The 16165-nt window shown below is 44.1% G+C and overlaps 1 protein-coding gene across 3 annotated transcripts in view; it reads left to right on the plus strand.

Annotated features, from left to right (window-relative positions):
• SNX29 (sorting nexin 29) overlaps nucleotides 1–16165 on the plus strand; it is a 456832-nt gene that overhangs the window by 180195 nt on the left and 260472 nt on the right. For all 3 annotated transcript variants that reach the window (XM_081133203.1, XM_081133205.1, XM_081133204.1), the window contains one exon: nucleotides 4152–4234. In XM_081133203.1, coding sequence (XP_080989329.1) covers nucleotides 4152–4234 — 83 coding nt within the window. The remainder of the gene's footprint in view (nucleotides 1–4151; nucleotides 4235–16165) is intronic.

The raw sequence follows: 16165 nt of genomic DNA on the forward strand, positions 1-16165 counted from the left end.
AGTGTACTAGGGTTCCCCTTTCTCCACACCCTCGCCAGCACATGTCATTTGTTGATTTGTTGATGGAGCCATTCTGACAGGTGTGAAGCGATACCTCATTGTGGTTTTAATTTGCATGTCTCTGATGATCAGCCACGTTGAGTATTTTCTCATGTGTCTCTTGGCCATCCGTATGTCCTCTTTGGAGAAGTGTCTATTTAAGTCTTTTGCCCAGTTCTTTTTTTTTTTTTTTTTTTAAATATGTCTTTATTGATTTCAGAGAGAGGAAAGGAGAGGGAGAGACAGAGATAGAAACATCAATGATGAGAGTCACTGATCGGCTAGCCCGCAACCCGGGCATGTGCCCTGACCAGAAATCAAACCCCGATCGCCTGGATCCTAGGTCGACGCTCAACCACTGAGCCAAGCCCGGCTGGGCATGCCCATGTCTTAATTGGGTTGTTTGTCTTCCTCTTGCTGAGTGCTATGAGTTCTTTGTACACTTTGGAAATTAGCCCTTTATCAGATACATCCTTGGCAAATATGTTTTCCCAGACCGTGGGGTTCCTTTGTATTTTGAGTCTGTTTTCTTTTGCTGTGCAGAAGCTTTTTAGTTTGATGTAGTCCCATATGTTTATTTTTTCTTTTGTTTCTCTTGCCCTAGGAGATGTATCAGTGAAAAGTCCACTACGTGGGATGTCTGTGACTTTACTGCCTATGTTTTCTTCCAGGATTTTTATGGTTTCGTGACTTACATTTAAGTCTTTCATCCATTTTGAGTTTATTTTTGTGTATGGTGAAAGTTGGTGGTCTAGTTTCATTCTTTTGCATGTATCTGTTCAATTTTCCCAGCACCACTTATTGAAGAGACTGTCTTTACTCCATTGGGTACTCTTGCCTCCTTTGTCAAATATTAACTGACCATAATGGCGTGGGTCTATTTCTGGGGTCTCTTTTCTGTTCCATTGATCTACATGCCTGTTGTTGTACCAATACCAGGCCGTTTTGATTACAGTGGCTTTGTAATACAGTTTGAAGTCTGGTAATGTGATCTCTCCCACTCTGTTTTTTTCCCCTCAAGATGGCTGCAGCTATTCAGAGTCTTTTTTGGTTCCATATAAATTTTCAAAATGTTTGTTCTAGGTCTGTGAAATATGCTGTTGGTATTTTAATAGGAATTGCATTAAATTTATAAATTGCTTTGGGTAGTATGGACATTTTAATGATATTAATTCCAATCCATGAGCATGGTATCTTCTTCCACTTGTTTAAATCTTCCTCTATTTCTTTTTTCAGGGTCATGAAGCTTTCCGAGTATAGGTCTTTTACATCCTTGGTTAAGTTTATTCCTAGGTATCTTACTTTTTTAGTTGCAATAATAAATGGTATTGCTTTTTTAGTTTCTCACTCTGAAAGTTCATTGTTGGTGTATAAGAATGCCATTGATTTCCGGATATTGATCTTGTATCCAGCTACCTTGCCAAATTCGTTTATCAAATCTAGTAGTACTTTGATGAAGTCTTTAGGGTTTTCTATGTACAATATCATGTCATCTGCAAATAATAAAATACCTTTTGATGGGCCAGAACTCTGTAGTTTGCCACCTGCCTCCCCCTCCCCCGCCCCCCCCCCCCCATTCCCTCTTGATTTGCTTTGCTCATTGGCCTGGCCTGCTGTGGTCCTTTAAATCTGTTCCACCTTAAGAGACATGCTGTGGCCTGGCCTGCATGGCTCAGTGGCTGACCATCTACCTATGAACCAGGAGGTTGAGGTTCGATTCCCATTCAGGGCACATGCCCAGGTTTCGAGCTTAATCCCCAGTAGGGGGTGTGCAGGAGGCAGTTGATTAATGACTCTCTCATCACTGATGTTTCTCTCTCTCTCTCCTCCTCCCTTCTTCTCTTTGAAATCAATAAGAACATATTTAAAATAAAAAAAAAAGAGACTGTGGCGGAGTACTGCTATGAGCAGCAGCTAAAATAATAGGCTTGATGGAACCACTCACACATGTTGTCAGAGTCCTGGTTTTACCATTGCACTGTAGTTATGTGAGATGTAACCACTGAGGAGACTGGGCTGAGGGATTGTCTTTCACATGTCATGTGAATCTACAGTTACTTAAAAAAAAAAAAAAATAGGACCTCATCCTGTTGGGGTAGGGGGTTGTCAGGAGCCAATTTGCCTCTTTGGAGCAGCCAGTGTGCCCTCCAGGTGTTTGAGTTTTATTCAGAAGAGTTCCAGTGGCCCGCAAGTATTCATTTCCCATGAAAGGAAAACAAGTTCATTCATACAGACTTGGCTGGGATGCGTTTATAGCCCCCAAAGGTGTCCAACCCAGTAGCTCAATATATTCTTCATGGCTTCTCATCATTTTGATGGAAGTCAGATTTATATTAAAAATCCTGGCTTTTATCCGTTAGGTCTGATATTTAGATAGTCTTAAGACACTATTAAAAGATTGATCCGAACCAGAAGAAAAGCAGCCACTTTTCATTTCAATGCCGGCCATAGAGTGGAAGATGAAAAGCAGCTGAGGGTCGACCTGTGAGGTGTGAGCAAATGAGACAGCAGCCAAATGTTGCCACGACTCACCTGTCACCGTCCAGAGTGAACCTGCCTGGCTGGCCTTTGGGGGATGTTCTGCTATAAACCATTGTTACATTATGCCACACAGAAATGCATGTAATTTTCCTTCTTCCCTAGTTTTCAGGTCATATGTGATTTGAATTAACATGTGGAGATGGGACTAGGCTGGAATGAATGACAGGACTCTGGCCGAGGGAACCCAAGAAAACAAGCTGTAAATCTGTGTATGCCTGGGAATATTTTTCTTTCCACAGACCTTTTCAGGACTTGTTAGTTGTGTAGCTTCATATCACAGAGGAAGTGCAGACACCTATAGAAACACCCATGACAAGCTGTCCAGGAGGAGGGAACTAATTAAGGGGCTCTATGCTTTACTCTCTAAAGCTCTGAGATGAGTGTGGAGTTCTCAGGCGACACCTGAGTGTATGGTAGTGTCTGCAATTGATGCGGATGTTCTTTTTGCCAAAATAGTGCAGAAAAGCAAAATACAAACAAAGCCGCTATCTCTGTGGGCGGAGATGGAGTCAGATGCACTGAAAACAGACCGGCAGAGCCAGCGATGGGCAGTCTCAGGTTCTTCTGCTGAGTACACTGTGGGATACGGATATGGATATGGATATGGATATGGATAAGGATAAGGATATGGATATGCCACAATGTACTGGCATATCCATATGCACTGCCATCCATAAATAGACTGGGTTAGAGGCTTCTGGTGGTAAGTTGTTAAATGAGACAAATGGTTGCAGAAAAATTTATAATCCGGTTTTATAGAGTAAACTCTGTGAGTCCATCAGATTTGTAGTGACTACATGAGCATAGAGGAAGGCATGAAAAGTTTAACATTGGTTACCATGGGGAAGGGGTGAGTAGAACAGCAAACAAGTGAAAAAACACTTTAAACAAAAAAATTAAAGGAATGTGTCTGGACATCGTGGCTTAGTGGTTGAGCATCAACCTATGAACCAGGCCATGGCTCAATTCCCGGTCAGGGCACATGTCCAGGGAGCAGGCTTCATCCGCAGTAGGGGATGTGCAGGAGGCAGCCAATCAGTGACTCTTATCATTGATGTTTCTATCTCCCTCTCCCTTTCCCTTCCTCTCTCAGCAATCAATAATATATATATATATATATATATATATATGATGCCTGGCAAATAGTGAATATCCAGTATGGTTAGTAGCTGATAAAAATATCGAGTATTCCTCAGGTTGAACACAGTACTTGGTACCTGCTTCTATAAGTGGAGAGTATATTACAGAGTTCCTGGCACAGAATAGGCACTTGACAGGTTGGTATATTCAAATACCCTGAGCATAGCACATGTCAGCGTCCTGACTTCATGGGCACTGGAACCAGTTAGCTTATATCTATCATGAAAACAGTTCTTGAAGGCATTCTGCAAATATGCGTTTGCTAATGCTGCCTTTTTTAGGGATGATCTTGAAACAGAGAATGTATTATTTATAAGATGAACATTGTGTGTTTTTCTTTACACAGACCTCCCCCCCCCCCCCGACCCCTGCCTTTTGGTCTATCTTGCCAATTTCTTAAAATATTTTTTTTAACATTCTTGTACCTGCAGGGAAAATGAGGTGCTCAAAGTCCAGCTGAAGAAATATGTAGGAGCTGTCCAGATGCTGAAAAGAGAAGGCCAAACAGCTGAAGGTAAGGGGGAGACCAGCCCAGATGGGGAGGGCGCCAGGGCTCGGTGCCTTCATCAGCCCTGTGCCTGGCATATAGCAGACACTCAACATGCGACAGGCGCATATGCAGATGAATTAGAAAAGCAGGATTCTGGAGGATTAATTAGATGGAAAACCCTGCTGTGCAGTCTTGCTAAACTAATATTGTAAGACTTACTTGCTAGATTATTCACAACAGTTATATCAATTTGTGTACTTGGGGAATTTTATGTCTGGAGTCTTGAGACACCACTTACAAGGTAGTGAACCTCGCAGCATGATTAAGTTACATGAGGCCAGGCAGGGTGAGCGCAACAGGACGCCAAAGCAGTGGAGAACCCAGGCTCTGGATTTAGGCTGACCAGGTTCCAGCCGCAGCTCTGTTAAGTTTCTTAACCTCTCTCTACCTCTGTTTCTCATCTGTAAAACAGGGTTCATTGACAGCACCTACCCCATGAGGCAATCCATGGTGGCAGCATAATGCCTACTGGATAGTAAGCACCGAGTAAACTTTAGCCATTACTAATATTATTAATCAGAAATACAAGTAGATAGAAAAATGATCCCTTAACAAGATCTCACAAAATGAGATGATGCTATCTGCTTCCTCTCTTTGCAGTCTGGCGACAGTTTAACTGTCACGAATCCTTACTGAACTGTTTCTCAAGTAATCCTGAAGAAATGATATTTAACTTTAGCTCAAGTGGCTTGCAGCCTCCAGGCAACTGACCATTACCAGATTTTCTTAAACAGGAATGAGCTCTTGGAGTTGTGGGCACTTTAACAAAGGGTGGGTGCTCCATCCTCATAGGTCTTGGGAGTCATCCAGACCTGGACTTGATTTCAGGCTCACCCACTATAACTTGATCTCTTGGAGTTATTTTGCCATCTGTGAGAGAGAACATCACAACAGTACCCTAAAGTCGTTGTGGGATTTGCCAGAACAAGGCAAAACTTCCTGTAGGGTAGCTGGCATGTTATAGGTGCTCAGTTTTCTTGTAATAGAGGGATGCAGGATATGGCTTGTATAGCATTATCATAGAGACTTGAATTTTCTTTGAAGCTTTTATATTTTTTATGGTCTCAGTTTGATCAGGTTCAACATATTGAGAATTTTACAAAATAACATGCCTCTCTTCATTCATGGCTGGTCTGTGTCAGTTACCAGTCTGGGGGTTGTCATTGCAGAATTAATCACTAATCACTCCTTACTTGTTTTGAATGAATAGTATTTATCTCTAGCCCTTTCCCCTTTCCAAGCAAGTTCAGGCCTCTTCTCATTTGACTCAGTAACTGTGATAAGTCTTTTCTCTATTTTAAAAAGTTTGTTATTGGAGGCTGAGGAGAGCCTGTATCTGGGGTAGAAATGAACTTGGGTCATTTTCCTCCAAATCCTTGGTTATTTGCATTATAAAGTTCTTAAAGTTGAGTGTGCAGAGGAATGATCTGGGGAGCCTATTAAATATGCCTCTTCTCCAGAGGAGGGGAAAACGCCTTTCCTTAGGACTTCTTTCAGTGGATCTAGGATGGGGCTCTAGATTTGCACGTCTAGATTTGTGACCCTGATGCACATCGCCTGTGGAGTACACCACCACCTTTTGAGAAATCTACACGCTACCTACACAGAATTTTGATTGGGTGCAGTAAGAAATTAAACCTAGGAAGAAAAGGAGCACCACCAGGCTTGCTTTTGCCTTAAAAACTTCAACCCTATAAACTATATTTCTGACTAGGAATATTTTTGGGGCCACTCCCTGCAAATGGGTACATGGGACCTACAATGTGCTGAATGGTTTCTCACGACAGCCGACGCCCCCTTTCCTAAGTCCCAGCCTGAATGCTCTGCACCAGAGCTGGGTAGGAGCCTTTTTAGGACAGAATTGAGATGGTCTTTTTTAATTTTAATTTTTTTAAAATTGACTTTTAGAGAGAGAAGGGAGAGGGAGGGAGAGAGAAACATCGATCAGCTACATCCTGCATGGCCCCTACCTGGGATCAAGCCCACAACCCCGGGCATGTACCTTGAACTGGGATTGAACCTGCAAGCTTTTGGTGCATGGGACTATCCCCAACCAGCTGAGCCACACCTGCCAGGGCAAGTTGAGATGGTCTTTAAATGCATGGGAACAGAGATAATTAAGCATATTTTGCTACCTTGTATAGCAGCAGTCCCTTACTATGTTTCTTACAGTGTAATTTGAGACCATCTGCCCTGTCTGAGTCATCCTTCAGTGGAAGGTGTTTTTTTTCCCCAGTGGAAAGTTTTTATAGAATCCGTGGTGTGTGGTGTGTGGTGATGCGCCGATGCCCTGTTCTTGCCTGTGGAAGTCCTGCACTTCACTCCCCTCACTTCACTAATGTTAGTGAGCACCAGCTATGTCTTGGGCACCATGTAGCATCCTCATTAAAAGCCACTCTTTCAAAAATTGCGTTCCAGCCCTGTAAGAGCTTTTGCCTAATTTTCAAGTGATGCCATATATTACTCAAAGAGAGTGAGACTTGCTCCTCAACCACACTGACTGAGTTTGTTAAAAACCATTGAGTATGTGTCCTGACCAGGTTGTAGTGCCTCAGGGTGTCCAAGCTAGGGTGGGGTGGTTTGGGTGTCTGGAGAGGGGCAGGGAGACGATGGAGAAGGAGGGAGTTTTTTATGATCCATAATTTCCTTGGCTCCTGATGTTAAAGGGATGGACGTAGAGATAGGTACTGGCTTGCAAAGCTCCAGGTGGGAATTCAGAATGCATTTTCCACACTATAAGCCTTTTAGTTTGAGGATATAAAGCTTCTTTTTATCTTTTGGCAACAAATTGTTTATGAAACTATGAACTCATCTGTAGGGAAAAGAGAAAAAAGTCATTTAAATTTAAGTCAAATGCCTTTAGGGTCAAATAGATTGCTGAGAGCTATACTGGGATCCTCACCTTCATTATTACATTGTTGTGAAAAAATACATCCAGGATGAAAACAAAACAAAACTTAAAATGGACCTCCAGAATAGATTGTTGACAACCTTTAATTTTACAGATATCAAATTTTAAATTCCCACCCTCCCCCTTTTTCAAAAGAGTGGTATACTTCCTCTAACAAGATGGTGATTTAATCAGCAATATGTGGAGTAGAGTTTTGGGTGACCTCATCAAGTAATTGAAATAATTATTTCTTCCTGAAGAGTGAGGTTTGGTTACTCACCACTCAAGTGCCCTTTTTCCTTGGTAAGGTCAGAAGATTTTTCAAAAGCTACGCCTCCATTTGCATTTTCGGATCCTTCTCATCCTGGAGCTGTGTTGTGCGATCCCTCCAGCCTTAGAGCTGTGGCATGAGGCCCATCATGTCCAGGAGAAACTGGCCTGGCAGTTAAACTTCCATTGTAACTCTTGTTGGACATTTGATTCTTTCTTTTGTTAAAGAACTCGGACAGCCTTTCTCCCCACGAAGGGAGCCAGTGTAGGGCAGTTTCACTTACGGAGAGTGAGTAGGAGATCACTCCCCAAATTCATGTGTTCATCTCAGGCTTATTGCTGAAGTTTGAAATGAGTTGTATGGCAAGTTGGCTTCTTGCCTGGAGAGGCCTTCTGGCAGCTCAGTGAGAGGCCTGGGGAGTAGGTGAACTCCTAGCCTCAGATACCTGACTGGTCATTCTCTTAGGAATGAACTCATGTTAGCTAACTACACAGAGAGTGTAATAAATCAGAAGAGTAATTTATTCATCATTAATGAGAAATAGAGCCATTGGGTAGACCAGAACATCCACGTCTGATGTTCAAGCTATCATCCCTATGTGACGATCACCCTAGAGAGCTGGAGTATCACCTGATGGCTGCTTATTGAGTCAGAGAAGGGGGAATTGGTTGGGTGAGTCACATGTTCAGTGGCTTGACATGTCCATTATTTGGAGAGGGAAGGTCTCCAGGTCTGGCAAGCCCTCACTTGGAGAGACACTGTCAACTTCTGGCTCTTCACATGGCAAAGAGATTGTAATTAATTATGACTTCTCCATCTCCCCCACAAGTTATCTATGAGACATAGATGCAGGAATCAGACACACAGTAAACAAAATAACATTTTTATTACTGACAGTTGATTGGAAGCTCCAGCTTAACCTGTAGCTGGAATCATATTCCCTAATAATACACTGCCACCCCTCTTATGAGGGACTGTTGCGTCTGCAGAATTACTCTCACCCAGTGGGGACCAAGCAGGGAAAGAGTCCATGGGGGTGTTTCACTTTGTAATATATTGACTCTACCCAACTGAGAATCTCACCAGTCAGGTAGATGGTGGGAAGGGAGGCTGAGGGCATTACTATGGTGGAAGTCTCCTCATAGAAACATGGCCACGGGATGAAGGCCCTTTGCCAAGAGCTATGACACTGCAGATACTGAGATGCCTCCTGAAGGAGATACTAGGATAGCAGGGCCGGGGCAGGAGTGTGGTTCTGTGAGTGGACTCCTCCTCTATTGCATCTGACCCTCTGGAGAAAGTCTGTATCAACAGAAAGAAGGTTTGTCCTACCTGTAGCTGTGTGTCATTCTCCCAGGGCATCACTTCATCCTAGTCCCTGCACATGCCCCCATGAAAACAGTGGTCATGGCCAGAGCATTTAGGAAACACTATGCATCTCCACATTCTTCCTGGATGTCATAATGGACATTAGAGGATGAATGACTTCTGTGATGAAAACATTGAGGACTTCCCTGGGCAACAGACTGGGAGTTCATTTTGATCTTTTTGTAATAGTACCTTCCTCATAGAGTTTGGGGAATATGAAATAGGTAATACATGGAAAGCACTTAGAAAATGTCTTGTACATAGTAGCCACTGAATAAATGTTGGAATTATTATTACTACTATCTTTACTACCTTACCTTACCTCTCACAGCCCCTTTGAATCATAAAATTAGGATTAAATTAGTATGTACTTTATAGGTGGTTGTCTTCAGGATTAAATACTAAATAATGTAATTCAGATAACAAACATGCTTGGATTAGAGTCTGGGATCTAGAAAATGCTGTGGTAGACAGAATAATGGTCCCCCAAAGATGTTTACATCCTAATCCCTGGAATCTGTGAATATACCACCTTACATGACAAAAGGCACTTTTAAGGATATGACTGAGTTAAGGATCTTGAGATGGGGAGATTATCCTGCTTTATCCAGATAACACCAGTTTAATCACAAGGCCCTTAGAAGAGGCAGGCAGGAGGGTCAGAGAGGGAGATGTGATAACAGAAGCATTGAAGGTGGAGGGTGCCACGCACCAAGGAATATGGGCATCCTCTAAAAAATGGAAACGTCAAGGAAATGGATTCTCCCTTAGAGCCTCTAGAAGGAACGCAGCCCTACTGACACCTTGATTTTAGCTTGTAAGACCCATTTGGGACTTCTGACCTCCTGAACTATAAGATAATAAATTTGTGTTGTTTCAAGCCACTAAATTCGTGGCAATTTGTTATAGCAGCAGTAGGAAGCTAATATAAATATTTAGTTAAATTGAGGTATTAACTTTATCATTGATGGACTTGAGGGTCATCGTCATCATCTTATGGAGCTTGTGGTGGAAGGTTGATATTTTGAAGGATGGGTTTTTTGGGGCAGAGGTCCCCTGGTGGACAAACTTGGAACCTCAGAGGAGAGTGTGGCCTTTGATTTGCAGCCAAACCTGGGACTGTAAAGCTCCCTGCCCTTCCCCCACACCCCTGCATGGTATGCATATCTGTCAAGCAAGAGAAATCCTTGCCCTTTCCACACTCATCCCACCCTGGGGTCACCGATACCAGTTCTGGTGGATGAGTCCTGTCACCAGCTTTCTCTGGACATTGTCATTGAAGCCTCCAGAGCTGTATGGTTGTGGCCCCACTGTCCAGTCGACAGTTGGCATTACTTTTTGGGTGTGGTCATTGGTTTCATGTGCAGCTGGGGAGGCTGGTTTCTGTGAATGTCCCATGGATGGACATTCTTACCAAGGTCTTTCCTGCTAAACAGAACCTTGCTAGGTGTTGGGCTTCTCCTGGGCTCTCCTGAAAAGCATTTGCCTGTGAATTGGAGCTTGCTTTCTGTACTAAGGAAGATACTTTCCTGCCAGCGGCAGCCGAACTTGACATTCCAGAAGGACACGGGTCTGCCCTTGGCACATGACTTGGGTTGACTCCCCCATCTGCCTGTGTATAGTGACATCTGTGTCCTCTGTAGTGTCAGGTCCTACTTACTCCAGTTTTCATCTGACCAGCGTCCTCACTCAGTGTCAGCCCTGTGACAGAGGTGGGGCTCCATCCTTTGTCCTGTACTTGACCTTAGCCAACTCTGCCTGGGTGTCAGGGCTCTAGCAGACTATCAAGAAGTGTTTCTTTTTTTGGGCCTCGAAGGCTGGGGATGAGGCCATCACACAGAGAGAGGAGCTGAGCTGAGAGGCAGAGAGTGACCGAGTTCTGATCAGGTTCTTTGAGACCTTGAATTCACCTGATGTGATAGTCCAACTCTGAACTTCTTGTTAATAAGAACAATAATTGCACCAACCTCTTGCCCCTATTTTCCAGGTTGAGTTGGGTTTTCAAAGCTCTTAGCTCTTTGCTGGATATGGAGTCCATCCTGTCCTCGTGAAGGGTGTTATTTCTCCAGAGTCTTTCCAAATGCGCAGTGTCTGGTGCTGTGTCATGAGGCTCTCCTTTCACCCTCCCTCCTATTAGGTACACTCCACTGTCATCACCTGTGCTGGCCACCACAGTCCTGTCCCGTAGTGATGGATTTTATGGCTGCAAGCTCTTGTCGGCATCCCCATTTAATTAATCTGCCGTAGGCTCAGGGACAGAAGAAGAAATGGCCCGTTGCTAGTGGCGATCGGAGTAATCGGGAGATATACTGGGAGGAACTTGACAGATGAGGGAGGCTTAGGAGCTATTTTAAAAAATTTTGCTCTAAGAAACAAAAGAAACCCCCCCCTAGGAAGTAATAAACCTCTCTCATGTGTCACATCTGCCTGCATGTGGCATGTTCCCTGATCCCCCCCTTCCACACTGCATATATACTTCATGCTCTCACTTAGGGGTCTCAGTTTCCCTGGGCTCAGAAAACAGGGCTCTGCCATTAAGGAGATGGTTGGTCATGGGTGACAGGGTTCCTAAGGTCAAATTGTTTCAGCCTCGATCATGTAGGTTTTAGGCTGTCTCCTCTTGGGTGGCCTCATGCTCTTGCCCCCAGTGTGCACAGAGGCAAAGACATCTTTGTTTGAAGTGGGTGAGCTTCTCAAGTTGTGAGGAAAGCTAGCTCATCACTGTGTGGGTTTTTGTGTCTGGTTCTAGTGGGCTAAACACGGAGGCTCATGGGAAGATGAATCAGATCCCATCTCTCTGCTGTTTAAAACCCAGTGCAGACTTTTTGATGATGGCTTTCAGGGCTCAGTGTGATCTGGTGTTTCCTGTGTTCTAGCCCCATCTCCCCCGCAAGCTATACTGTCCTCAGGCTAATTCCTACTTCAGGGCCTTTTAAAAAAATATATGTTTTTATTGATTTTAGAGAGAGAGGAAAGGAGAGGGAGAGAGAGAGAAAAACATCGATGAGAGAGAAACATCCATCGGCTGCCTCCTGCATGCTTCCTACTGGGGATTCAGCCCAAAACCCTGGGCATGTGCTCTGACTGGGAATCAAACCGTGACCTCCTCCTGGTCCATGGGTCGATACTCAGTCACTGAAACACACCAGCCAGGGCTCTTAGGGCCTGTGCAATGACTGTCCCTCTGCTGGACTGCTCCTCCCTTGATCTCTGCATGGCTGAATCAGCCTTGTCAAGCAGGTCTCTGTTTAGATGTCACCTCTGACCCTCCTGTCTCACATTGTGCCCTCTCCTTCATTCTTCATTCTTCATTCTTCATTCTTCATTCTTCATTCTTCATTCTTCATTCTTCATTCTTCATTCTATTACTTCCTTTATCATCATCATAGCACTTACGGGTACCTCAAAGTCTTTTGGTTGTTTATTTTCTTCCCTCTTTACTCTCTGCATCCCACCCTGTACTCTGCCATCCACAAGAGCAGGGACCTTGCCTGTTTTTCTCCTGCTGTGTTCAAAGTGCCTTGCACAGTGCTTGACCCCATGGTATGTGCTCCATGCATATTTATAACCCGAATGAATGGAAATCTGAGAGTGGCTGTTGTAGGACCTGACCTAGTGGCATTTGGGTGATTGAAGGTCCATGGCAGCTATGAGAGCTCAGCAGGGCCATCCAGTAATGTGCCATATCCCTTGTAACTGCTGCTTTCAGCTGTGTCTCCAACAGATTCCTGGGATTATGTATCTGCTCCTTGTGACTACAGTTAGCACATGACTTTGATTCTCCCATGGCTACACCATTCTTTGATTACAAGAGTCATAAGATCCAGTTCAATCTGGCTTAAGCAAAACCAAAGGCTAGGTGTTCCCATCTCCCGGAATTGCTTGATCCAGTAGCTCAAACAATACCAGGAATATATTTTCCCCCCATTTCTCAGTTCTCATCCCCCCCCCCCTTCCTTTAGTATTGGCTGTGTATGCTGGTAAATGTTTAACACTCAGCCCTCTGAGGATAAATAAAGTGCTGGCTGATTACCATGGTGTAAATGCTCCTACTGTGACTGATTTCAGGCTGCCATCAATCACTATGTCACTATGTCACTGAGTGATAGGCCCCAGCTCTGGTGCCCCACTGTGTGTTGGCTCCATTTTCAGGCATGTGTTCTCTTGCTGACAGGAGGCTGCCAGCAGCTTCAGTTTAAACTCAGCAACCCAGCTTCTCCTTCCCACTAGTTTCCTTATAAACCATTCTACCATCTCTCCCCATTTACAGCCATGGTTCTTAATCTTGGCTCCATACTGAGTCACCTGGGGAGTTTTAAAAATACCACTTGGAACCACTGCCTTGGAGGATGTCACTTTTGAATTAATGAAGTTCAGGGTCAGCCAGTATGTTACAAATGTCCCAGCGTTCTCTGATTCCTGGCCAGCACTAGGCATCTCAAGTCAATCAAGGTTACTGGTTTTTCCTTAAATTCAGATTTGGCCTCAGAACTTGCTTCTCTAAATAGGTTCCGCCAATTAAGAAAACCAGGGCCGTGGGGGCACAGGTGTGCAGTGAAGTTGTTCACCGTCACTGCACGAGCTAATGCGATGCATTTACTGTGCCCACCCCACCCTGCCTTCTCAAGGATCCGAAGTGGGTGTTAACCGCAGTTCATCTCTTTCACCTTCCACCTTTCATCTCTGCCCAGCACCCTCTCCCTCTGGCTGCTCACCACGAAGCTTCATCACAGTCGCACCTGTCTCCCATGTGCCCCACCTGACCACTTTCTCATCCTCTCTTTGCTCATCTGTGTTCCTCGTCTGGAAATGTCACTTCCCTTGTCCTTGGTCAGCCCAGATGTTGCATTTATTGTGAGAGCCAGCTCTCCTCCTGTCGCCTTAAAGAAATCTAATTACTCTGACCTTTTAGTTTTCTAAACTCCTATTGCGCTTATTATAAGCAGTAACCAAGGTCTAGTGTTTGACTGTTTGCTCTCATGAGGGCGTTTGCAGTCCTGTCTTGTGTATGGAGTCTGACTGCACAAAGAGGATGATCTGTGACTCAAAATTTGTTTTTGTGTGTGTTAGCCAAGTACACAGTAGCTGTTTGATAAAAACTTGTTCCTAGACTCTATCCAAGTACTCTTAGGCGTGACTCAGTAACAGACAAGTTGGTGTAGATGGGAATGGCATTCTCCAAGAAGAAAGGAATTTGGGGAAGTGATGTTACATGCTGTGTGAGGGAGAGGATGGTAATTGCCATTACTCTCCCTTCCAGCAGCGACCGACACTATGCTGCTCATGGTACATTGGTGAGGACTAGTCCTGTGGTCCCCCCTATATGCACAGGGGTCTGGGAGTGTTGTTTCTGGCTGGGCAGCTGCTTTCCAGCAAGAATGCTAATATGGTGGCAGGGGAGCATGGGCTTCTGCTGCTTGTGCTGGGCACTCATGCTGATGCACGTGTTTCCCATCTTCTAAGCCATTTGTGTGGCTCCTTAGAAAGGAACCTCATACCCATTAAGGTTATTTTTGAGTTTGTGGTATTAGAGTCCCAGAAGGAATGCCCAGTAGCTTGTAAGGGTCTGCAGTAGAAAGAGTGTCTACGAATGTGGCAAAGATATGTCTGTCAAAAAGAACTGATTTTCTTATCAATCATTAATTGAGATGAAGAGACCATGTTGTACTTTCCCTTTCCTGAGAGATGTTTCTGGTTTCCCTTGTAACATCCCAATACATACACACGTACACATATGTACACACATATACATGTATATATACACAAATGTATGTATATATACACACACACATATACATGTATATATGTATACATACACATATCCATATCTGTCTATCTAGAGTTGATTGATTTTGACTTTAAGAAATTGGCTCATGCTATTGTGGAGGCTGGGAACTCCAAAATCTGCAGAGTAGGCTGCAGACTGGAGACCCAGGGAAGAGTTGATGCTGCAACTCAAGTCTGAAGGCAGTCTGGAGGCAGAATCCCTTCTGGGGACCTCAGTTTTTCTCTTAAGGCATTCAACTGATTGAGTGAGGCCCACCCATAGTATGGAGGGTTATTTGCTTTACTCCAAGTCTACTGGTTTAACTGTTAGTCATACTTAAAAATACCTTCATAGTGACATTTAGACTACTGATTGACCAAATATCTGGGCACCATGGTCCAGCCATCTTGACACATGAAATTAACCATTACAGTCATCCACCTAGAAAGAGGTCAAGCCAGAATTACCACCCGATCTATGTAGTACCTCAAGTGGTGTGTGACAGCTACCCAAGGGACATCTGCCTGTGGGCACAGCCTCTGCTCGGGGCTGGGTGGCTGCACTGCTTAGCATCTGCTCCTTAACTTGATCTCAAGAAAAATCCACTCTACTCCCCGCTTCTCTGGGTGACTGAAATCTAATTGTGTGCCATCAGCCACGTGGTGGTGGGGGACTGGGTCAGAGTGGGAGGGACTGGATGTCAGACTTAGGGAAACACACTTCCCTGTCACAGTGCTATATGTAGGCAAGGCATGCAACTGGCATTTTTTCCCCTTCTTCCATGAAGGCTCCTCCTTCCACAGTAAACGAGAGAAGGAGCATGAAGAAGGGATAGTAGAGCATGAAGGCGAAGGCAGGCACAGGTTTTCCAGTTGGGGGGTTCTGGGTTGAATCTCAGCTCTGCATTTACTAGCTCCAAATTCTTGGAATAAGTTTTTATCTCAGAGCTTCAATCATTTCATTTGGGGAGTAGAGATAATAATGTCGACTTAATAGAATTGTTTGGAATTTCAAAGGGATGACATGTGTGATGTACCAGGCAATTATTGATGTCATTTTGAAGGGTGTCTAGGCTGAGAAAGGTCAAGGCACATTAACAAAACATCTGTACATCAATTTCTGAAAGTGATGAATAATTATGGGGATAATTATAGAGTAAACCTCTAGGAAAGCTTTGCAGTCCATTATCCCGATAAAACAATATTTGTGTGGTTAGCTAGTTTCCTGACCTTTAAATAAATACCGGAACAGGTAGCCTCAGTACCTGGCTCTTACTAAGTGCTCAGTACTGGTAGCACCAGGAAGACACTCCAGGGAAAGTAGCCCATGCTCTGAATTTTTTTAAGTTGGAATTTACTGAAAAAGTCCAGGTAGTAATGTCCTCAACACCCCTCATTGCTCACCACCCAGATTTAACAGATAATTTTTCATATTTATTTCAGATTAATAAAAAGTATTAAAAGTTGTAAGTGCAGTTGAGGGTGTCCTTACTGATTGCACCCACAGGTGTTTCCAGATTAACTCTGATTGGCGTAGCTTGGGTGGCTTGACTCACTTTAGCTAATCATGGGGACTTAAGGGGGTGCTAGCCAGGCTCAC

The sequence above is a fragment of the Miniopterus schreibersii genome (genome assembly GCF_964146895.1).
Source record: "Miniopterus schreibersii genome assembly, chromosome: 3".
Classification (NCBI taxonomy): domain Eukaryota; kingdom Metazoa; phylum Chordata; class Mammalia; order Chiroptera; family Miniopteridae; genus Miniopterus; species Miniopterus schreibersii.